Here is a 24,722-nt window from a genome sequence, read left to right as displayed (position 1 = left end):
AGTGGACTCACCTGTAGCTTACTGCAGCATGCATGTCCTGAACTGCAATATCTCTGCTACTCCAGGATAAACTCGATTTTCGGTAACTCAGCTTACCTCTTTTCTTTTAGGTTGACATTGCATGGTGTCATAAGTGATCTGAAGGCGCCAACCACTTGAACTTCCGGGATCAAGTGAGGTTCCTGCACTTGAGTCCTTTGCACTGTTTGCTTCTGTGAGTCGCTGTAACTTTCAGTTTGGTAAGTCTCCTCTCAGATCTCAAGCTGCCTCCTTTTGGTTGAGCTGTCTTACTTTATTCAAAATCTAGATAGAGACAGATTGTCTTTCTGGTAAGTACTCTTGTTTCTGATAATTTTATCTAGTCATCTGAATGTACTAAAGGTGGCCTCCCCCTTGGGGAATCCTAGCCAGTGCGGTACGCGGGCGTCTTACTGTTGCGGCCTCTCGCGTTGCAGAGCACAGGCTCCGGACGCGCAGGCTCAGCGGCCATGGCTCACGAGCCTAGCCGCTCCGCGGCATGTGGGATCTTCCCGGACCGGGGCACGAACCCGTGTCCCCTGCATCGGCAGGCGGATTCTTAACCACTGCGCCACCAGAGAAGTCCCCACTCAGGTGGCTTTTAATTCCATCTGTATAAATTGCCTGCACAAGGACTTATCCTTGTTGGTCAAAAGAACCTGTATCGAATGGGAGACAATGTTCACCCCTGACCTTGTCAATCTGCCTAATAAATTAGTTCACACCATAGAAGGTGACTCTAGAAAAAAGACAACTAAGATTTTGAATCTACAACACCAACGGATAGAAACTCCAAAGCAAATCCGTCCTACGGGACTATGACATTATTGTAAAAAACCTGACCTTGGTAAAAGGATTGCTACAAATTGAAATCCAAGTAGTCACAACCTTCTAAGAACCCATGGTCAAACCCACCCCCAATGATGGGACTCCAAGGACACACAGGGACTGTTCCTTGTTCTGCCATTATGTAGACTGGAGGAAACTACTCTCCAGATCAGGGACAAATTCCTTACAGTATTTTTTTTAATACATTTATTTGTTTGTTTGTTTGTTTATTTATTGCTGTGTTGGGTCTTCATTGCTGCGCGCGGGCTTTCTCTAGTTGTGGCAAGCCGGGACTACTCTCTCTTGCCGTGCGTGGGCTTCTCATTGCGGTGGCTTCTCTTGTTGTGGACCATGGGCTCTAGGCACACAGGCTTCAGTAGTTGTGGCGCACAGGCTTAGATGCTCTGTGGCATGAAGAATCTTCCTGGACCAGGGCTTGAACCCATGTCCCCTGCATTGGCAGGCGGATTCTTAACCACTGCGCCACCAGGAAAGTCCCACCTTACAGTATTAATTGACACAGGAGCTACTCTTATAAGTGCTCAACCCCACTACAATTAAACAGTCCCTTTCTTGGGGTAATATGTATGTTCAAATAGTGGGAGTCTTAAAAAAACTGCAATGTGTCCATATTTCTCAGCCCATATTTTTTTGTCTGGACCTTTGCAAGATAAATCCCTGCTCCCAAACGTTTACTGGGATGAGATTTTCTGGAGAAATACAATGCTGCCTTTTTTTTTCCCTCTCAAAAGGCAGAAATATCCCTTGAGTTTGAATTCTACACTTAGGAAAATTTAACCCCTTTTGCCATTATTGGCACTCTACAAACCAAGGCAGTCCAAACTTTGTACTCATCTGTCCTATTAAACCTGGTATTCCCTAATATTTGGACAAAATTCTTAACAGAAAAAGGCACAATTCATGGTGCCCCTCCCATTATGATCCAGATTGACCACACAAAACCTCTCCTAAGAATAAACAAATATCCTGTGAATAAAGAAGGTTGACAGGGCATAAGGCCCATTATAGAGGACCATAAGGCCCAAGGGCTTATTATCCTTTGTGCTAGTCCTTGTAATACCCTTATTTTGCCTGTTAAAAAAACAGGATGGGGCTTCCCTGGTGGCGCAGTGGTTGAGAGTCCGCCTGCCGATGCAGGGGACACGGGTTCGTGCCCCGGTCTGGGAAGATCCCACGTGCCGCGGAGCAGCTGAGCCCGTGAGCCATGGCCGCTGAGCCTGTGCGTCTGGAGCCTGTGCTCTGCAGCGGGAGAGGCCACAGCAGTGAGAGTCCCGCGTACCGCCAAAAAAAAAAACAGGATGAGGATGGAGATTTGTCCAAGACCGTAGGGCAATAAATAACATTGTAATTCTCTGCCGTCCTGTCTTTTCTAATCCCCACATGCTGTTGGTATCCATCCATACTGGAAGCAACTTTTACATTCTAGTCAACTTATACAGTGGGTTTTTAGTATCCCTGTTGAAAGGGGTAGTCAGCGTCTCTTTGCCTTTACCTGAAGGACAACAGTACATCTGGACAGTCATGCCTCAAGGCTTTACTGAGGCCTTCTGACTTCTCACAAGTTTGAAAGACTGATTTAAATGACATAAAATTCTCTGGAGGCTTTCTGGGACTAGCTGGTCATTGTCATAATTGGATCCCAAATTTCTCCTTAGTGGTTCAGCCCCTATATGCCTTACTAAAGAACACCAACCTGACCCCATTGTTTGGATGATCAAGATAGCTTGGCCTTTCAGATCTTGAAGGAAAGCCTAATAAATCCACCTGCCTTTGGACACCTAAATTATCAGCTACCCTTTTTCCTTTTTGTATATGAAAAGGAAGTGAATGCCCTCGGATTACTTACCCAAAAACATGGGGACTATCACTGACCTTTAGGTTTCTACAGCCAACAGTGAGATCCAGTGGCCTGAGAATACTCCACCCCCACCCCTTAGAGTGATGCCTGCTTCCACTCTTTTAGTAAAGGCTACTGAAGAGACTGTTATAGGATCCTCCTTGATCATCTTTGTACCTTAGCCTGTTGAGCCTTTCTTAAATTTTGCACCACACTCAACACCTTTCAGCGAGATGTCTCACCACCTATGAAATCCTCTTACTAACCTCCCCTCATATGACTCTTATTCATTATAACAGTCTCAACCCTGCTATCCCTCTTCCCTCTTGCACTGATGAAGTTCCCCATGTTTGTTTGACTTTGATGGATCACCTCTTGACCCCTCATGATGACTTACAAGAAACCCCCTTGGTGAATGCTGATCTGGTTACTTGATGGTTCCTGCCTAAAAAGTGAGAATGGCAAATTCTGTGCCAGGTATGCAAGGTCATTGAGGCTGCACCCTTGCCTTCGACCACTTCAGCCCAACAAGCGGACTTACGTGCTCTCACTCAAACATGTGTTTTAGCCAAAGGCAAGACGGCAAATGTCTGTACAGATAGTTGACATGCCTTTGGGATAGCCCATGACTTTGGAATGTTATGGAAACAGTGGGGTTTCCTTACTTCTAGTGGAGTTAAAATTAAGAATGGCCCTTATGTCCAAAATTTGTTGGATGCCGTACTGCTGCCAGCAGCTCTAGCTGTCATTAAAGTCCCTGGGCATTCCAAGTCTGGTTTTCTGGAAGCCAAAGGAAACCACCTCACCAGGAATCCTGCAAAAAATGCCACCCTTCTGAGATCTATAAACCAAACCTCTGTCATAGTCCAGAAGGCTACTCCCCCTGGCAAGGACCTAAGGGAACTAGCCAGGGAAGTACAACAGTTGGCCTCTGAAAGAGAAAAACAGAATTGGAAAATCAAAGGCTGTTGGTACTGTGAAGTAAAGGGACTCTGGTTTGGAAACAGTAATAAATTGGTCCTGCCAAAAAAAATCTAAAATTTCCCTTTTTAACTACCATATATGAATTAAACCATTGGTCCAGTGAGAAAATGGTAACATTTATGAATCAATATTGGTGGAGAAACGTTGGCAAGGCCACAAAAAACACATATCTTATCCTAAATTTAACCCAGAGGAGACTGTCTACACTGCCTGGGGACATTTTGATTTACCCAATAGACCATTTGAGGTCTGGCAGATGGATTTCATACAGTTGTCCCTGTCTCATGGATATAAATATATTAAACTAGTAATGGTGTGCATGTTTGCACATGGACTGAAGCATTTCCATGTAGAAAGGCAGCTGCCTCTTCTGTAGCTAAAGTCCTTTTAGAAAAGATTACTTCCATTTGAGGAACCTCCCTGGAACTCCATGGTGACTGGAGAACCCACTTTACTGGGTAAGTACTTTCACAAATCTGTGCCATCTGGCCAGTTCTACAACATTTTCATTTTGCTTATCATCCTCACTCTTCAGGACAGGTTGAACATACAAATGGAATTATCAAGATCCATTGGCTAAATTAGTTAAAAATCTCCAGATACCTCAACCAAAAATATTTCTGCTGGTTCTTCTAAATCTTGGACCCGTTCCATTCAGGATTCATAAGCTCTCACCCTTTGAAATAATTATAGGACAGCCAACGCATTTAGTCCCTGCTTCCTTTGACCTACAAATAATAAAAGGGGATATATTTCAGTTTTGCAAAGGTCTAATTAAATCCATTGACAATAATAATGCTTTGGAGGAATAATCTTTCCACAGCATGCTCCCAGGAGACAAAGATGTCAAACACCACCCTTTGCAGCCTGGTGACTTCGTCTGCTGGAGAAGACATAGCCATAAAGTTTCCCTCCAACCTTGTTGCAAGGGCCCCTACCAGCTGTTGCTGACTAACCCCTGTGTCGCTAAGCTCCAAGGGATGGACTCCTGGATTCATGCGTCTCTTCTGTAAAAAGGCCCCCAAACTTGAGTGGATCTGCAACCTAACTGGTGATTCAAAGCTAAAATTTTCTACTGAACCAGATGACATCAGAAGTAGACAGCTTTCCCAAGATATCCAGACAGGCCTGTGTCATGCTGCTTAAAGTTCTAATTGCCCTTTCTTTGGCTTTCTTGCTGCTCTCTTTAGCTTTAGCGCATCCCTTGGCGCACCTTACCAAAACTCCCTGATTCTGCCAGCCTTACTGATTGTTTGATTTGTGCCAGAGCTAATAACATTCATGATGAACCTGAACTGGTAACCTGGCCATTAACCTTAGAAGGATGGAGAAATCTGTCTGGCAGAGATGTAGGCTTTTCCTTTGGTACCTTTGAAGAGGTGCATGTTATTCCTTGCAGCAAATTGGCACCAGACATTACAGAATTCCATTGGGTGCCCCCTGCCCATAAAGGAATACCCCTTAATCAAGTCTGGACTCTTACCCAAAATCTTTCTTTGTGTTTTGAAAACATTTATGGTACTGGCAAAATTCTGGCCTCCCTCCCACTAAACGCTTGTAACTATACAATTCTATATGACTCAGATGATCGTGAATTCACTCCCTGCTGGAATCAAGAAGACTAAATGTCTCCTCCATGAATGTAGCTCTGTGGTGGGATAATGAAAATTATAATGGTACCAGGGAATGGGAAGCGGATATGCTTCCTTTCAATGGTACTTAATAGGGAATTGATCAAAAATCTGGTGAATGGTGGGAACTTAATTCGACTCACCTTCTCCCTAGAGATTCCCCAGACCTCCATGAGAAACTCACCCGCAATAATCAAACTCATCTATTATTCCAAATGTATAGAAATTTAAAATGTTCTTATAGCCATTTCCACCATGCTGACTGTCATGTGCTATGTGTAAATGACCATGTTTTTGATCCTGAGAGCTCTTCTTTTATACCCGGAAAAAAAGGGGGCCCACTTAACACCCTGTCTTTAGAAAACACTGGTTATTTCTTTCTGTGCAGAAACACTCCTCCTTAAATGGAAGGGACGTTGTGGAGTTGTTGCCCTTCCGCTGCCTATGTACCCAGTCTGGGTTCTTTCTCCTAACAACTTAAAAGAGCACGTCAAAGCTGGGATGGATATAATTTTGGATGGATGCCCACAAATAACCCCATAGTAGATAGAAAGGGGTTTGGGCGTGCCTTTGCCTGAGTCTTTTTCCCCTTGGGTTGGAGTAGCGGACTTGAAAAAGCAATTTGAAACCTCTCCGTAGTCATGGCAACTACCTTTAATGCTTCTCTTAGAGCCTTTGAAAATCAACAAACCCAAACAGACAGCCTAGCGGAAGTAGTCTTACAAAACCACAGAGCACTACACCTCCTCACTGCACACTAGGGAGGAACCTGTGTCCTGCTTGGGGAAGAAGGCTGTTTTTATGTTAACAAATGGGGAAAAATAATGCAAGAAATAAAAATGATGGACAGTATCAATCTGTTAACTGAAATAGGCCAAGCTCCAGGACTTGGGACATTCTCAACCTATTAAGTATTAGGTAGCTGGGGAAACTGGTTGAGAAGTTTGTTCCAGTCAGTAACCATAACTGGACTTCTGACCCTGGGTGTCATCCTCCTAATGAAATTTCTGCTGTCTTATTTCAGTAGGCAAATGTCTTTCCCTCAGACGTATGTACAAAATAAAGTTCCTAAGGCTCATCATGAGGCTCAATTGACCATGGAAATCAACCTGACCACCTTAGAGGACTATGACTGAGATTCCCCATGTTGTTCAAATGAAGCCAAAAATCCACTTGCCATTTCCCTCTTCGGTGGAACAGAACATCTTAGAATGGTCCTCTGCAGCTCCAAGGGACACACAGCCCAACATCTAACAACATCTCTGACTAAACAAATACCCACGCAATAAGGTTGATCAGCGATACTGTCTGTGAAAGATCCTGCTCAAGCGAGGGAAGAGCGAAAGGATTTTAATCTAAAATGGAACCAAAAGATATGAAATGTAGACCCATTCATGTGCCCTCAGAAAGACAAAACTTAAAGACTGAGAGACTGATTTCCCATGAATACCCGATTTAGAGAATTATCAAATTTACAGATTTATCGAAACTTAACCTGTGACTAATGAGCATCCGCCAAGAATCTCTTCCTATCTTCGAACCAGTGACTTGCTGCATGGCCCCCAACTGGACTCTGCTTTTTGGCACCGCTTGCCCATAAAAGCAACCCATCCTAAACCTTCAACAGACTTGCCTGTAACTCGTTGCAGCTTGGCTGTTGCGAATTGCAATTCCTCTGCTGTTCCCAAATAAACTTGATTTCTGGTACCTTGAGCTTCACCTCTTTTTTTTTTTGCGGTATGTGGGCCTCTCACTGTTGTGGCCTCTCCCGTTGCGGAGCACAGGCTCTGGACGTGCAGGCTCAACGGCCATGGCTTACGGGCCCAGCCGCTCTGCAGGATGTGGGACCAGGGCACGAACCCGTGTCCCCTGCATCGGCAGGCGGACTCTCAACCACTGCGCCACCAGGGAAGCCCGCCTCTTTTCTTTTAGATTGACTTTTTTCTTTTTTTGGCTGCACTGCAGCGGCATGTGGGATCTTAGTTCCCCGACCAGGGATTGAACCCGTGCCCTCTGCATTGGAACCACAGAGTCTTAACCACTGTACTGCCAGGGAAGTCCCAGAGATTGACATTTTATTTTCCTAACTGATTTTCAAAAAGCAGAGAAGTTTAAATTTTTAATTAATTCAAGTTTTTCTTTGCTGGTTTGTGCTTTTGGATTCTAAGAAGTCTTCACCTAACCCAGGGTCGTAACTTCTCTGCTTCTTTCCTAGAAGTTTTGTAGTTCTTGCCCTCACATTTAGTTCTATGGTAATTTTGAGTGAATTAATAGTGCTTGTTCAGACCTCTCCTTTGTTTGATGTTAATAAGCCACTGCAGTGTTGGGCCTGGGATGCTGGAGGGCTTTCCTCATTGTTCTTCTCCACTCGCAACTTTTAGCAGGCACTGCTGGCATGTGCCAGATAGGGGATTTCTCACCATGCTGTTTCTCCTCCAGCAGTAGACTGTTGATGCTTTTTACTCAGTGTGAGAATCATGATGGAGGCAGAGGGTCATTCTCCTCCGTGATGATTTGTTTGTTTTTTCAAATGTATACATCTGTGCATAATCACGACTCACAGAGTTCTCTTGCTTTCTTCCCCAGTCCAGATTCCCCCAAAAGATAACCAGTATTCCGATTGCCACCATTGTAGATTTGTTTTACCTGTTCTTAAACTCTGTATAAGTGAAATCCTGTAGCAACCTTTTGTGTCGGGCTTCTGTCCCTAAACAGTTCTGAGATTCGTCCACCTTGTTGCATGTACCAGTGGTGTGTGGGTTTTTGTTTTGTCTTTTGCTGTGTATAATTTTATTGTATTAATATACCACGGTTTATAAAGACTGTTTAAACAATTGGATAATTGTCTAATTATCTAATTAATCATCTTGTAATTATCCTGAAAGCTTGTAATTATCCTAAAAGTAACATGCCAATGGTCTATTCACTTTGTGGCTGAGGCCAGAAACCTAAGAATCATCTTTGACAATTGTTCTCATACCCCTCTTGAAGTCTAATGAGAAAATGCTGTTTATTCCTCTTTCATAATTGTGGCCTGAATCCAGCCACTTCTCCCTACTTTCGTATCTCTTGCCCAAAATTGTGCACAAGCCTCTTTACTACTTTCATTCTTGCCCTGGGTCTGTTTTCCAGTCAGCAGCTGGAGGAATCTCTTCACAGACGTTTCTCACCTGCTGTCAACCTGCAGTGGCTTGCTTTCTCTCTTGAGAATAAAATCTGAAGTCCTTACCGTGGCCTGCAAAGCTCTTATCTGACTGCAGCTACCCCTTCAACCTTATTTCCTACACCACTTTCTTTCTCTGACTCAGTGTTAGCCGCACTGGCCCACTTGCTATTTTTCTCTGCCCAGGAGAGAAAATTATCTTCTGCCCATTTTTGGATTGGGTTGTTTGTTTTTTTTGATATTGAACTGCATGAGCCATTTATATATTTTTGAGATTAATCCCTTGTCGGTTGCTTCGTTTGCAAATATTTTCTCCCATTTCAAGGGTTGAATTTTCGTTTTGTTTATGGTTTCTTTTGCTGTGCAAAAGCTTTTAAGTTTAGTTAGGTCCCATTTGTTTATTTTTGGTTTTATTTTTGTTTCATTATTTTTCTCTTGGTTCACACGGTCCAATACTTTGCTCCCTCATTTTATTCTGGTATTGGCTCAAATCTCACCTCATGAGAGAGGCTTGCCTTTAATGACCAAATCTAAAAGGCTATTCCTGCCCCATTTCTTGCCTTACCCAATATTATTTTTTATAATACTTATCACTATTTTCATTATTATAATTAGTTGTCTATATATCTGTCTGTCTCCCCACTGCTCTTTGTTGAGAGAAGGGACTTTGCTAAATCCACTGTGTTTTAGGCCTGTCAGGTTAGCCATTTGAAAATCATTTCTGAATTATTGAATAGGGATTTAATTATTTTTTAGAAATATTTATTTATTTGGCTGCACCAGGTGTTAGTTGTGGCATGCGGGATCTTTAGTTGCTCCATGTGGGATCTAGTTCCCTGACCGGGGATCAAACCTGGGCCCCCTGCATTGGGAGCATGGAGTCTTAGCCACTGGACCACCAGGGAAGTCCTAGGGATTTAATGATATTGCTTATCAGTTTTTAACTATAACATAATACTCAAGTGGATTGTTCTTTGATAATGTTAACATCATTCTATTATAGGTCACTACTCTTTATTCCCCCTCCAGTTATTACAGAGAGCATTTGCAGTTATTACAGAGTTATCGCAGTTATTACAGAGAGCATTTGCTTAGTTTTTAAAAGCATCTATTGAGAATTAGAAAAAGTAGTAGTAAACATAGAGTACCAATTCAAGAATTGGATTATTCCACATTGCTACTATCTGTTCCAAATTAAGACATCTGGTGACTGAAGAAGTTTGGTTTATTCTCTGTTTGGTTAACCAGCTGGTTGTTTTGGAAAGGCAAAGGCAGTTCATTGTTCTTGTTGAAAGAAGCTGGGTATTCATAGACTTACTATAAAGGGTGACTTTTGGGTGAAAGATTTACTTGAGAAACTGGATATCTCAAGATGTTATTGAGGAAAATGTCTTTGTTTTTTAAAGATACTTTGAATGTTATATCTGGAACCTGAAGGATAATCTCATACTGCATGAGAAAGTGTGTGTGTGTCATTCCTTCCCACCCCCTCCCTCTTTTCCTTGGTAACAAATTCCTGCACTTTAAAAACTGTGCTCTCCCTAAGCATTTTAGTGTATTTAATGCATGAAGTGCCATATGTTGCTGCAACCAGTATCTTGAACATTCGTGTGAACAAAAATAGTATATTCAGGCTCGCTAACCAGGATTAATTTACAAAGACATTGTCTCAGTCATTAATGAATATGATATTGAAAATTACATTGAAATTGTAGCAGATGTCAGTTTAGCATACCTTCCACTAAATATGCAGCACTTCTGCCCAATTTAAAACAAATTGTTCTTTGATAGATTGTTTTAAGGCCAATTATGTGTCAGTTTAAAACATACACACAAATTTCTCTAAATTTTTTTTTTTTTTTTTTTTTTTTTTTGCTGTACGCGGGCCTTTCACTGTTGTGGCCTCTCCTGTTGCGGAGCACAGGCTCCGGACGCGCAGGCTCAGCAGCCATGGCTCACGGGCCCAGCCGCTCTGCAGCATGTGGGATCTTCCCGGACTGGGGCACGATCCCGTGTCCCCTGCATCGGCAGGCGGACTCTTAACTACTGTGCCACCAGGGAAGCCTTCTAAATTTTTGATATAAAAGTTTTCTCAGAAATGTTCTGCAGAAGTTAAACCAATGCATGCTTTTTATCCCAAGGTATTGATTTCTCTAGGGCATACTGGTAGTGCATATGAGGGACTGTTCTTTAATGTCCAGTATAGAACTTTTGTAGCTAACATTAGATTTTTCCCATTTGCCACTGACCTTGCCACTAGCACATGACATTAGACATTAGCAGCTACTGCTTCCATATGCTCTGCTAACACGACATTGAAACTTGAAGAGTACTAGCCAGGTATTTGTAGATTGTCCCTCAATTGAGTTTGTTTGACGTTTTCTCAAGATTAGGCTGGGGTTATGAATTTTTGAGACGAATGCCACAGAAGTAAGCTATCTTTCTCATCACATCACATCAGAGGGCAAGTGACATCAACATGACTTACTACCAAAGATGCTGACCTTGATCAGTTGGTTAAGGTGATGTCTTCTGATTTTCTCTAGTTGAATTTACTATCTTTTACTCTTTCAATACTCTGTTCTTTGGAAGCAAGTAATTAAGTCCAGCCTATACTCCAGAAGAGGAGAACTGAGCTCCACCTCCTAGAGGAGGTTGTATCTGCTTATATAAGTTGGAATTTTTCTGTAAGGAAGATATGTCCCTTCTCCCTCATTTATTTACTTACTCAATGATTTATTTTTATCAGTATGGATTCATGGGTATTTATTTTATTGTTTGGCTGCTTTTTTGCTCAAACTGGTCTAGAGTGACCAGTGGGAGATCTTGGCTTTTGCGTCTTTTTTTTTTTTTTTAAGCACTTCTTTACTTTCAGGCACTATTTGATGCTGTAGGCTCATCTTGTATTTTCCCTGTCCAGACCCAATTTCAGGCCATTTGTCCAAGGAGGTCAAAAGGTAGTTTTAATTTTTTGGGGGGTATAGTTGATTTACAATGTTGCGTTAGTTTCAGGTATACAGCAAAGTGAATCCGTTATACATATACATATTTTTAGATTCAAGGGTATTTTTAATAGGGTAGATCTTAAGCCTTTCTGATTGGTACCTAACTAAAAGATAAGAATTTTGGAGTTCACTGAGAACTTGTTTCACTTCAGTGAAACTATATCATCTTCTAAAACATACTGAAGTTCATTTGCTCTTTAGAAATGTATTTTTCATTAAAAAATTAAAAATGAAATCTTAAAAAGCACCCACTCGGGCTTCCCTCGTGGCGCAGTGGTTGAGAGTCCGCCTGCCGATGCAGGGGACACGTTCTTCCCGGTCCGGGAAGATCCCACATGCCGCGGAGCGGCTGGGCCCATGAGCCATGGCCGCTGAGCCTGCGCGTCCGGAGCCTGTGCTCCACAACAGGAGAGGCCACAACAGTGAGAGGCCTGCGTACCGCAAAAAAAAAAACCAAACAAAACACCCACTCAATTTGATATGTCAGTGGTTTATTCAGAATTGAGAGTTGCTGATTTGATATTCATGTTCATGAAATTTTGCATATTGTTTCATTTTTTAAAAATAGTTTTAATATAAAAGTAACAGAATGCTTTCATTTTTAAAAGCTGTAGAATGGTATTTTTTAAAATGTGAATGTGAAATGAAATAAGGCAAATCAAATGAAGTTATTAGAAAGAAAGGAAATCAATATTTGCTTATTTTCTTTATGCCAAGAATTATGCCCACTACATCCTTCTGCTTTGTGTTCCTGTGTCATCCTCTGATTATCTCTGTCCTTGTACCATCACCCTATAGTGTAATTGTTTACTGGTCTTTCTCCTAACTTCTTGAAGACAGCAAGTATGTTTCTCACCTGAATCTCCAGCATTTAGCACTGTACTTGGCTATAAAAGGTGCTCAATATCAAGTATGTCCATTTCTATCCCCATTTTAAAGATGAAGAAACTGAGGTTGGGTTAATTTGTACAATGATGACTTTGCTAGTTTGTGGTAGAACAAGGGCTTGAAATTAGTATATTTTTTTCTTAAACGTATATTGCTTTTTTATTGTACCACACTGACAGATTATTGACAAGCTGAAAATTACTTCACTGCATTATTTCCAAATTGACAATCTCTGAAAACATTCATAAGAAACTGGTAACATTTGACGACTCCTGGGAGAAGAAAGGGGCTTGAGGACAGAAATGTTCTAAGATATTAGTTTTGGAACCTTTTGAATTTTGAGCCATGGGACTATTTTAGAAATTCAAAAATATAGATAAATTTTAAAAATACACAAACTTACCAGATAGAGTTTTATATTGTTTTAAAATATTGTAGCATTTCAGAGGTTTGTTTGTTTTTTTGTTTTGTTGGTGTCTTTAGAATGAGGGATCCTACCATTATTACTGAGCATAGGTTTTTATAGTCTTCTGACAATTCCTTTGTGTATCATATTTTTTGGAATCGGTGGGAAAGGGGAGAGGATAGAATGTTCTAAAGGGAACAAAAGATCAAAGTCCCCATCTTTAATATGAATGACATTTGACTTTTTAAAGTATGTTCCCTAAATCTTTATTTGTAGGAGCCTTTTACATTAAGTCAGTACTTGGTGATAACACCCAAGACTTTATTTGATTATCTCTAATTAGTTAGGCTGGTTCTGGCTGCATTAACAAAAACTCCACTGCAAATTGACTTAAATAGTCAGAAAATGTTGAATCTTATACACATGGAATTAAAGTTCTTTCCATCAGTTGGATTGGGTACCCTTTAGAATTAGCATTCCACATGTGAACAGATTGTAGTTAGGAGGGGAATACATGCGTGGACTGGCAAAAATGTAAGGTTTCTGAACAATTACTGGTTTAAAAGGATGGCATTACTATGGTTAGGTTAATCAGGATCCATCCCTGGTGCTACAGGCAACTGAAACAATGTTGATGCCACATGGAGGGGGAAGAGGGGTGAGTTGGAGGGGTTCCATCATACTAGATGTCCTCTACAGTTTCTTAATTGCCCTTCAAATAAAATAAGATATATGTTTGACCCCTCCACTGCTAATAATAAGTTTTGAGGAATGTAATTGTTCGTGGTGGATAATGGGTTGCATAGGGGTTTCTTTTACTATTCTTTATTCCATACAAATTCCATAATAAAAAATGGGACACAAAAAAATTAAAAGTGATGGCTGCTTACTGTAACCTTTTTCTGTGTTTGTGTGTTTTTTCAATCATCCTGCTCCCTTTTTTTAAAAATAAATTTATTTATTTATTTATTTTTGGCTGCATTGGGTCTTCGTTGCTGTGTGCAGGCTTTCTCTAGTTGTGGTGAACGGGGGCTACTGTTCGTTGCGGAGCGCTGGCTTCTCATTGTGGTGGCTTCTCTTATTGTGGAGCATGAGCTCTAGGCGCGTGGGCTCTAGAGTGCAGGCTCAGTAGTTGTGGCACACGGGCTTAGTTGCTCGGCAGCATGTGGGATCTTCCTGGACCAGGGCTCGAACCTGTGTCCCCTGCATTAGCAGGTGGATTCTTAACCATTGCTCCACCAGGGAAGCCCCCATCCTGCTCCCTTTCTTTCTCCTCTGCTTATATGTAGAATTAATATGTAATTCTTCCTCTCAAAGCCTAATAGGCATATTCCTTAATTAAAGTTGACACTAATATTTTAGTACTTACATGGAAAAGGAATAGCATAGAATTGAAATGAACACAGGTTCACAGGTTTTAAAGTTACAATTTGGGTTTCAAATCAAACTCCCCCTGTTATTACCTATGAGAGCATTGGCAAGCTAGTTTCTCTGAACTTCAGTTTCCTCTGAAAAATGGTGATAATAATACCTGTCTCATAGGGTTAAATGATTAGGGTAAAAAAATTAGATTTATCAATAAGTTTCTAGCACACCGCCTAGCATTTGTTGAACTCCAATTATGATTATTTTCTTCTCTGTGAGACTCAATCATCCTAGCCCAATTTGATAGATATGTTAGCATTATTGTAGTTAAATTATAAGTGTGGATTGTGAAGTTATTAGAGCCCATTCCTGAATGACTTTTCCCATTTAGCTTCTCCCTGCACTGGGGACATTAGCCGAATCTCTGCATTGTGCAATCATCAGAGCTAGTTCCTTGCGGTCAATGGGCAGTATTAAATTTCAGCTGTGGGGAATTAGTTTTTCTGACCCAAGTCTGTTAAATTGTTTCAAAAGAAAACTAGTCCTTTATCCAATGTACAGTTCAAATACAACTCTTATTCTTTAGTTGTAAAAATGTAATAGTATTTGTTGGTTATGCTGTCAGATCTTTCAAGTATAATGAACATTTATTCATACCTGAAAGACAGAAATATATCTATTTCTAAGGATACTGCTCATTTCTGACTTCCTACAAAGTAATATGCCAAAGACTTAGTATAGTGCCTTTTGTAATCAGTAGTTTCTAAATAGGTATAAAATGTGTGTTTTCGTTTAATGCATTTTTTCGTCTTGTTTAAATGAGAAAGAAAGCTACTTCCTCTTCCATCATGGAATGACTTAAGCTACCTAGGCTGTCCTTCAGATTTCATATTCAAACTTGGCCAATTCAGGAATAAGAGCAACACCTAGTTGCGGCTAGATGTATTTAGGATGTACTTTATATATAGAAATAACATTTTATTGGGTTTATTTTAATAGGAAGTAAAATGAAAGAATATTTTGATTGATAAAGATAACTTAAATTTTACTAAGGCAAAAGCCACAAAAGAAATACTTATGTTTAGGGATTTTGTTATCAAGTAACTAACTCTTTATTACCTAAGGACATTTCTTCAGATTAGAGATTAGTCAGCATTTCCCTTCTAATGTGTTTCAAGGTGGCAGTTCACCAAGAAGTTAATATTTTCACCCCCTTGAAGCTTAGCCTAAGGTGTTTGTTTTAGGGTGTCTTTCTAAACATCTTCCAGCTACTGCATTATATTCAGACATGAGAATTCTGTATCCCAGTAAAGACCACAACCTCAGTGGTGGTGGCTCAATGCCAGGACACTGCTGGGGGTCTGCTATTTCCTGATCTGTACCAGGTGGGTCAAGATGAGATATTAGTAATTTTTTCAGAACAGTTAGGCCAATATTTAAATTGGGTTATGGTTGCTTGCTACATCTACTAACTCAAGGACAAGGAATTTTTTTTAATGAAAACTCTTTAGCCAAGTGAACCAACATAGCTTTAGACTCTACTAAACTTCCTTTACCTGGACCTCTTCTTGTCTCATGTCAGTGTTGGGAAAGTAAGAACTGTAATGTGATCCAACAGGTAGTGGCGGTAACTCCATCCATTACTTTCTCTTTGCTCAGCTGTTCTCTTTTGGCTTATCTTCATTTCTCTTCTTTTCTCCTCCCTACTCTTTGCTTTAGTACTCTTTTCCGTCCCTCTCTTTTTGTCCCCTCTTTCATTTGTGTGTGTGTGTGTGTGTGTGTGTGTATTAATATAAGAAAGGCTCACTCTACATCCTCAGCTCTTACTAGCCTGTTGAGATCTAGAATGCTAACTAAGCTTCCTTTTATGCATCTAACAGAAATAAATAGAGAAAAGATTAAAATTATGGATAATCTTATTTGTTTTCTTTATATGTTTTTGTTAGGTTGAACTATATGAAGTTGTCAATATTGTTTTGATCTACAGAAATAGATTGAACCTTATAGTTCAATATACTCTTAGTAGCCTTCAGCAGAAGTGAGATTTAGAAATGGATTGGAAGGGAGATCAGCTCGGTGCTTTGTGACCACCGAGAGGGGGGGCGATAGGGAGGGTGGGAGGGAGACGCAAGAGGGAGGAGATATGGGGATATATGTATATGTATAGCTGATTCACTTTGTTATAAAGCAGAAACTAACACACCATTGTAAAGCAGTTATACTCCAATAAAGATGTTAAAAATGAAAAAGAAAAAGAAAAAAGAAATGGATTGGAAGAGAGCCCTGAGTAAGAGAGTTGGATGTTCCCCAGAGGTTCTGGCTTAGAGAACTGGGTGGGTCAGAGTGTTGTCATGGTGCCAATACCATTGACCAACGTGGAGAACATTGAGAAGCATATTCTGATTTTGTTTTTAAGGAGAAGGTTGGTGGGGGCATAAATGATCAGTTTTACTTTGAGGTGTAGTGGGACATGTTCGAGGAGAAATGGCTAGTAGACACTTGGAAATATGGACTTGTAAATAGATGAGCCCATTGGCACTTAGGTGGCACTTGAAAACATGAACGTCAATGAGGTTGTCTTGTGAGAATGTCAAGTGATAAGAAAAGAGAGCCTATGGCTTATCTTGAGGACTGGGAAGTGGGTCATACAAAGAAAACACAGAGAAGGGCATACATAGAAGTAAAAGGGTTTATTCATCATTTTAGAATGATCCATTAGTATATTAAATTAAAATTAACTATGTAGCCTTGGAAGTTATATTTCAAATATGATTCACTTGCATATTAATGTGTTAAAGCATAAGCCAGAGGTTTTCATCTTTTCCCTAAGAGATTAAACTATTTTACTCTTTGTATCTATGGACAAATGAATATGAACTCTACAGCATGAGAGTGTTGTAGGAGCTACCTACCTTCTAACATCTATCTTTTTTTTTGAAGTACTATGCTGCATTTAAACAGTGTGTCAGGTGGACAACCATTGAGATTGTTACCATTACTACTGTCTTAAAAGTGTTTGTTGTAGCGTTCCATCTGGGCCCACTCTGCCTGCCTCATCAATCCCCAGATCCTTGCAGGGGACTGTTCCAGTGTGAAACAGACTCTCCAGGCAGCACTGTGGAGGGAAGGAGTACCGCACTACTATCCTGCTTGGGGGTAGCAGTGCATAGTCAGAGTCCTATAACTTACTATTAGCTTAAAAGTCACATTAAACTTTCTTATTGTTTAAAATCTGATATTTAATATGCAGAGATCAATATGAAGCAGCAGCAAAGAATTGTTTCTTTTGTAATCTCATTAATACTTTGACTAGTATTTCAAGAATGGGCAGTTGTTTCTATCTGGAACTAAAAAGGATTTTTCCTTGAAGTGTATAGGCAGTACACTCTTAAGTGAACACACATTTTAGGATGTATTTGAAGAGCTTGTAGTAAAAAAAAATTAAGTTAAATAAGTTTTTTTTCACAAATACAAATTCTTTTTCTATATTTCCTTTTTGTACTTTATTTAAAGTACTGCTAAAGAATGCCAGGTTTCCCTGGTGGCACAGTGGTTGAGAGTCCGCCTGCCGATGCAGGGGACGCAGGTTTGTGCCCCGGTCCGGGAAGATCCCACATGCCGCGGAGCGGCTGGGCCCGTGAGACATGGCCGCTGAGCCTGCGCGTCCGGAGCCTGTGCTCCGCAACGGGAGAGGCCACAACAGTGAGAGGCCCGCGTACAGCAAATAAAAAAGCCATTATTTTACTAATTTCCATAAGCACAGCTCCCCCTGCAAACACACAGACACATGCAATATCATTTTAGATTTATTCTGTTTCTCCTGGAAGAACTCTTCAGCTCTTAATGCATGAAAGTTGAATCAATTATTCAGTCATTTATTCAACAATCATATTGATAACAAAAAAGCAAGAAAGAGTCAGGTAATAAGTTCACCTCACCAGTAAAATCAGGTTTTTAAAAAATATTGAGTGAAAAGAGCAAATTGCAACAAAGATACATATAATTGTGATGCCACTTAAAAAATTTCTTAACCATAGGAGTTGTGTCTATAAGGTTTCATTTCTTTAAATAAAAAACTGAGGCAAATGTGGCAAAATGTTAAATCTGGGTAATATGTACAGTACTTGGGTGTCTGTTTCCTTTTTTCTACACTTCTTTGTATATTTGAAATATTTCATAATTAAGCATTTTTAATTTTTTTATTAATAAAATGGGCAGTATGATGGGGTGACAGGCTACTTTAGATTGGTTGATCAGGGAAGCTCTCTCTGGGGAGATAACATATTGAGACCTGAATAACAGGAAGGAGTTACACAAAAAAGGTACAGAAAGTATTCCAGGCAGAGAAGCAGCTATTGCTACAGTCCTGAGACAGAAGCAAGCATGACATGTTGAAGGAGAGAAGGCCATTTTAGCCTATCTGGTTGTAAAACCAACAGTTATGCTGTAGAGGTAAATGGTCATTTAGTCTCAGAATACTTGAAGCATGCTCACCATTTTCAGACTTATTCTTGTACAGAGTTGTTCCATTTAGGGCTTACATACTAATTGTGATATTGACATATCAAAAGCACACAGAAGCTGGCTGCCTGAGGAGTTTCTCAGTGGTCAAGTTGGGGACAGTTTGAGCACCAAGAAGAATTTAAGTAAGTAATCAAACTTGTTATTGTGAGTCTCTATGATGTGATGCAATAGGAAGTACCCAGGGCTTCCCTGGTGGCGCAGTGGTTAAGAATCTGCCTGCCAGTGCAGAGGCCATGGGTTCAATCCCTGGCCCAGGAAGATCCCACATGCTGCGGAGCAACTAAGCCCATGCACCACAATTTGAGCCTGCGCTCTAGAACCCATGAGCCACAACTACTGAGCTCACGTGCCACAACTACTGAAGCCCGCGTGCCACAACTACTGAGCCTGTGTGCTGCAACTACTGAAGCCCACGTGCCTAGAGCCTGTGCACTGCAACAAGAGAACCCACCGCAATGAGAAGCCTGCGCACCGCAACGAAGAGTAGCCCCCGCTTGCTGCAACTAGAGAAAGCCCGCACACAGCAACGAAGATGCAATGCAGCCAAAAAAAAAAAGTACCCAGCATCACCTAAATTTTATCCCTGATAACAATATTAAACTGGAATCTAATCATGAGGAGGAAGCAATTAGAAAAATTCAGAATATGGGACATATTATCAGACAACTGGCCTGGACTTTAAAAAAAATTCAGTGTTAAGAAAACAAAAGATTAGGGAGGTGCTCTGTGTTAAAGTATTTAGAAATGAAGTGATATTTTGTCTGCAGTTAACTTTCAAATAGTTCATCAAAAAATGTGTGTGTGTGTGTGCTTATAGAGATAGAAGAAAGCAAGTTGTTGAACCTCGGAGGTGAAAGGCTATGTGTGTGTGTGTTCGTTGTACTATTCTTTCAACTTTTTAAGTTTTTAAATAGTCAAAATTTAAAGTTGGGGAGGATGCTTATTCTTTTTTTGAAGCCCAATGCAACTTTTAAATATTTTTTGCCTTTTGGTTTAATTGTTTTGTTTGGAGCCACTCTGATAGATCCAAATTCTTCCCCACGTGGTGTTAGTGGTATTGATAATGGTAATACTGGTCATTTTTACGTAACATTTGTTGAATGTGTATCATGATATGCCAGACACGTTATTTCAGTTAATCCTTCTAACAACTCTTGAATTAGTGTTCATTTCTCCTTGTAAAGATGAAAATACAGACAGTTAAAAAGCTATCACTAAAGCAACAGAAAAAAAAGCATTTCATCTTAAGAATGAAAATGTGAATTTGTGAGGCAGGCTAGAATATTCATCGGTGAAAGCAAGATAGAAAAGTTTGTGATAAAGTCACTAGGCATGCATATTTTTCTGGCCTTGAACTTGTTCTGTATACAACCTACCATTGAGAGGCAATCTAGCGTGGTGGTTAAGAGCAGAGTCCCTGAAGCCAGAATGCCTAAGTTCAAATTGCATCTCCAACATTTACAAGCTGCTACTGCCTGAGAAGCACATCTCCAGAATTCCTACTGGGTACCTCTATTAGTTTTTTATTGCTGCTGTAACAAATTGCTGCAAACTTGGTGGCTCAAAACAACATAAATTTATTATAACTCTGGAGGTCAGAAGTCCAAAATGGGTCTCAATGGGCTAAAATCAGGGTGTTAGCAGGGCTGCACTTTCACATGGAAGCTCTAAAGGAGGCTGTTTCCTTGCCTTTTCAGCTTTCTAGAGGCCACCCAATTATTGGCCTCCTTTACCCAAACCAGCAGTGTGTCTCTCTGAACCTTTCTTCCATAGTAACATCTCCCGCTGACTCTCATATTCTGCCTGCTTCTTCTACCAGTACTTTTAAGGGCACTGGTGATTACTTTGGGCCCACCCAGATAATCTAGAATAATCTCCCTATTTTAAGGTCAACTGATTAGCAACCTTAATTCCATTTACAACCTCAATTCCTCTTTGCCATGTGACCTAACATATTCATAGGTTCCTGGGATTAAGGCATGAACATTTTTTTTTTTTATGAATTTATTTACTTCTGGCTGTGTTGGGTCTTCGTTGCTGCACGCGGGCTTTCTCTGGTTGCGGCGAGCGGGGGCTACTCTTCGTTGCAGTGCTTCTCATTGCGGTGTCTTCTCTTGTTGTGGAGCACGGGCTCTAGGTGCATGGGCTTCAGTAGTTGCGGCACGCGGGCTCAGTAATTGTGGCTCACAGGCTCTAGAGCGCAGGCTCAGTAATTGTGGTGCACGGGCTTAGTTGCTCCACGGCACGTGGGATCTTCCCAGACCAGGGATCGAACCTGTATCCCCTGCATTGGCAGGTGGATTCTCAACCACTGCGCCAGCAGGGAAGCCCCATGGCATGAACATCTTTGAGGGACCATTTTTCTGCTAACACATCTATGTTTAGATTCTATAGTTGTTAAGGCAGCTGGGGCCAGGTGAAGATGATCTCAAAGTGGAGATCCTGGCTAATGCGGAGGATTGTGCGTAGGACCAATTATTAGGTTTGAGCTGAAAGGAATTACTAAGCAAGGTATGTACATGTTTTAAAATTCTCTTACTGTCAGTAGATTCAGTATATAAAAAGTGATTTAATTAGAAGTAGGCAACTGAGTTTTAGTTACATCATGGTAGGGAAATGATTAAACTATTAGATTTTAGTTCTGTTGTTTTGTGCCAGCTCCCAGAGGGAAATGTTCTTGATTTAATCACAATGTAGAGACGCTTTGGGTTTAATTTTAATTTTTGTTTTTATTACAGATTTTTACTACCCTTGGATGCACTCCTGATATGGAGAAGATTGAGGAACAATTTGCTAATTTGAACATTGTTAAACGTTCCTCAGAAACTAAAGAGCCTACTTATCTGCTTGGCATAGACACATCAAAGACTGTACAAGCAGAAAAAGGAAGCTTGGTTGCTGTTTTATGTTCTAATGGATCAATCAGAATATATGATAAAGAAAGATTAAATGTACTGCGAGAATTTAGAGGATATCCTGGACTTAATGGAGTCAAGTTTGCAAATTCCTGTGACAGCGTGTATTCCTCATGCACTGATGGCACTGTAAAATGTTGGGATGCTCGATTAGCCAGTGAAAAACCTGTCCAGCTGTTCAAGGGTTACCCTTCCAATATTTTTATCAGTTTTGATATCAGCTGTAATGATCATGTCATTTGTGCTGGTACAGAAAAAGTTGATGATGATGCATTGTTGGTATTTTGGGATGCAAGAATTAATTCTCAGGATTTGTCTACTACTAAAGACCCACTTGGTGCATATTCAGAGACACATAGTGATGATATCACTCAGGTATGTTTCCATCCCAGCAATCCCAACATGGTAGTCTCAGGTTCAACTGACGGCCTGGTAAATGTATTTGATATTACTGTTGATAATGAAGAAGATGCACTGGTTACAACCTGTAACTCAGTTTCATCAGTAAGCTATATTGGTTGGTCTGGGAAAGATTATAAACAGATTTACTGCATGACACATGATGAAGGATTTTGCTGGTGGGATCTTAATCATCTGGATACCAATGAACCAATTACATGTTTGAACATCCCGGATGTCAGAGAAGTAATTAATGTGAAAGAAGGGATTTTGGACTATTTGATTGGCGGCCTATATCATGAAAAGACAGACAAATTGTTTGTAGTTGGAGGAACAAACACAGGAATTATTCACATAATGAGCTGTACTACATCAGGATTGGTGCATGTGACCAGGCTTCAGGGAGGGCATGCTGCTACAGTCCGTTCTTTCTGTTGGAATATGCAGGATGATTCTTTGCTAACTGGAGGAGAAGATGCACAGTTGTTACTTTGGAAACCTGGAGCAGTAGAGAAGACGCTTACAAAGAAAGACAGCATGAAAATAGCATCCTCTGTGTACCAGCGAGTTCGAGTTCATAGTAATGATTCTTATAAGAAAAGGAAAAAGCAGTGATGTTACATTGGGAGTTTACTTGACAGGTTTTATAGTTGCAAATAATTATTTCTGTGTACTACCTGTTGTAGACGTGTTTAAAGCTCATATGTAAATAAAAACAAGCCAGTTAGCAAACAGTCCTGAAAAAATGTTGAGAATGGTTTAATTCAGGTCTTTGTGTATTCCAAAATTATTTTTTTTTAAGTCGCCATTTGAGTATGTAATCAGTGAGTTGAAAGTAAAATTACATTCCTCATTTTAAAAACCCATCTGTTGAATTAGTAAATGTTGAGTTTGAAGAAATAGCTTTGATAAAGGCTTTTTAGAAGTAGATGGCTGGTGTGACTTTATAAAACAGGTGGTTTGGGCTGTGTTTTTTAAGCTCAATTTTTTACATTTTAAATCATCTTCATTATTTATAAAACCAAATCAGACTGTTTCTTCATTCGAGAAGCTCCTACTTGCTTAATACATATAGATTACATTGGCATATTTAAATATAAATATTCTAATGAATTTAAATAGAATTAAACCTTTTCAGAAATAGTGATTTGCATTTATTTGAGAAAAGTATATTTAGTAAATATTTGCGTCCACACTTTAATATTGTTGGTTAAACAGTAAACAGGTGTTTCACTGATGAAAAGGAAATTACCTTGCAGAATGCTTTTTGAGACTCAAAGTGAATATACAAAAACAAAAGTATTTATAATAGTAGAATGACTTTTTATTTCAAAATATTAGAATATTTTGTGATAAAATTTTCTTCTATAGTGTTTCATCCATCCATAATTTTAAACTTGAATTTTTGTTTACTGCTAATTTTTCCATCCTTCCTTTTAAATATTTCTCTAAAGAAGCTTAATTAAAAAGTTGATCCCTCTAAAGGTTTGGTATCTTATCTCTGAGACTGTAGCACTGGGGGAAATTTTTATTTTTCTATAGAACATTTGTAACTTATATTTAGATATGATTTAGCTAACTCAAATGAGACTGAACAACAGGTAAGTTGTTGTTATATTAAATATATTAAAAATACATGTTTCTTATTTGGAGAGATTCAGCTATTCTTGGTATTGTCCAAACCATAAACCTGAGGGTAATATAGGACTTTTCCTTTTTCCCTTAACCAGTCAATCGCCAAGTCCTGTGCCATTCCACCTCCTAAAATCTGTCAGCCTGTTCTTTTGACTTTACCCCCCCACCCCTGGCACTACTGCCTTAGATAAGACTTTCATCATTTCTCTCCTAGATTACAGACTCTAATCTGCTCCAGTTCATTCTCCCTACTACTTCTAGACTGAACATCGAAAACACAGATTTGATAATGCCTCATGCTGCTTAAAATATTTGATACATTTTGATCTTTTGATAGAGGACTGTTTAAAATGAAAAACCATGTTTTCAAGATATTTAGGATATGAGACAATGCTGACTATGTTGTAAGTGGGAAAAGTTGGTAAAAAAGACTTTCAGAGACACTGCCTTTATGCAATAACAGGAAATGCAACAGGAGTTATAAAACAGCAGAGCTCTTAAAAATATTTAAAATTCAGAAGTAATTATTAGAGCTGTAAGATGCAAGTGAGGAAATACCTCTGAAAGAGACAAAGTGAGAGAAAAGATAAAGGCCGCAGGAGGGGTCTAATATCAGGCTGATGGTGTTAGAAAGTGAAAAAAAAAAAAAACTTTTTAAGGGGTAGGAAGGGATTATTAAAATGAAATAACATAAGAGCCTATCCCAGAACTTCATTCTTTAGGTTGAAAGGCCCAACAAGGGTGTCAAGTGTAATGAATGAAAAAGACCCACACCAAGGCATAGCACTGTGAAGTTTTAGAACTCTAGGAATAAAGAGAAAAATCTTAAAAGTTTTCAAAGAGAGGGTGAAAAACAATCACTTAGGAACAAGAATAACATCTGCATTAGACTCAGCAAATCTGGATGACAAAAAATGGTAGATCAATGCCTTCAAAGTTCTGAGGACATATTCCTGCTATCTGAAATTATGCTCTCCAAATTCATGAAGATTACAGTAGATTCAAACTATTCAATCTAAACTCGGATTACAGTAAATTTTTTTGACACATCCCTTGCTAACTGAACACTTCCTTCTTGCTCTCTGAAACTCAGGAACCAAATT

General features: G+C 39.8%; 2 protein-coding genes across 3 annotated transcripts in view; both read left to right on the top strand.

Annotated features, from left to right (window-relative positions):
• Positions 1 to 110: 110 nt before the first annotated feature.
• On the top strand, positions 111 to 23,403 carry WDR89 (WD repeat domain 89). Of its 2 annotated transcripts, XM_060294887.2 has the most exons (3): positions 177 to 239; positions 18,718 to 18,792; positions 21,409 to 23,403. In XM_060294887.2, the coding sequence occupies exon 3, from the start codon at positions 21,439 to 21,441 to the stop codon at positions 22,597 to 22,599; it is 1,161 nt and encodes a 386-aa protein (XP_060150870.1). In that variant the 5' UTR covers positions 177 to 239; positions 18,718 to 18,792; positions 21,409 to 21,438; the 3' UTR covers positions 22,600 to 23,403. The 2 variants fall into 2 exon arrangements, with proteins under 2 accessions (XP_030711041.1, XP_060150870.1); XM_030855181.3 differs by lacking the exon at positions 18,718 to 18,792 and having other exon boundaries at positions 111 to 239.
• The window catches only part of PPP2R5E (protein phosphatase 2 regulatory subunit B'epsilon), a 199,535-nt gene continuing 174,942 nt past the window's right edge, over positions 130 to 24,722 (top strand). The window contains exon 1 of the mRNA XM_060294884.1: positions 130 to 239. The gene's annotated coding sequence lies outside the window, so the exon portion shown is untranslated. The remainder of the gene's footprint in view (positions 240 to 24,722) is intronic.

This window comes from Globicephala melas, chromosome 2 (assembly GCF_963455315.2).
Source record: "Globicephala melas chromosome 2, mGloMel1.2, whole genome shotgun sequence".
In the NCBI taxonomy this organism is placed as follows: domain Eukaryota; kingdom Metazoa; phylum Chordata; class Mammalia; order Artiodactyla; family Delphinidae; genus Globicephala; species Globicephala melas.
Note: the sequence above shows the minus strand (reverse complement) of the source record. Positions and strands in the feature narration are given on the sequence as shown.

Coding starts and splice junctions, on each gene's coding strand:
- WDR89 (XM_030855181.3), top strand. CDS start 21,439: ATGGAGAAGATTGAGGAACAATTTGCTAATTTGAACATTGTTAAACGT.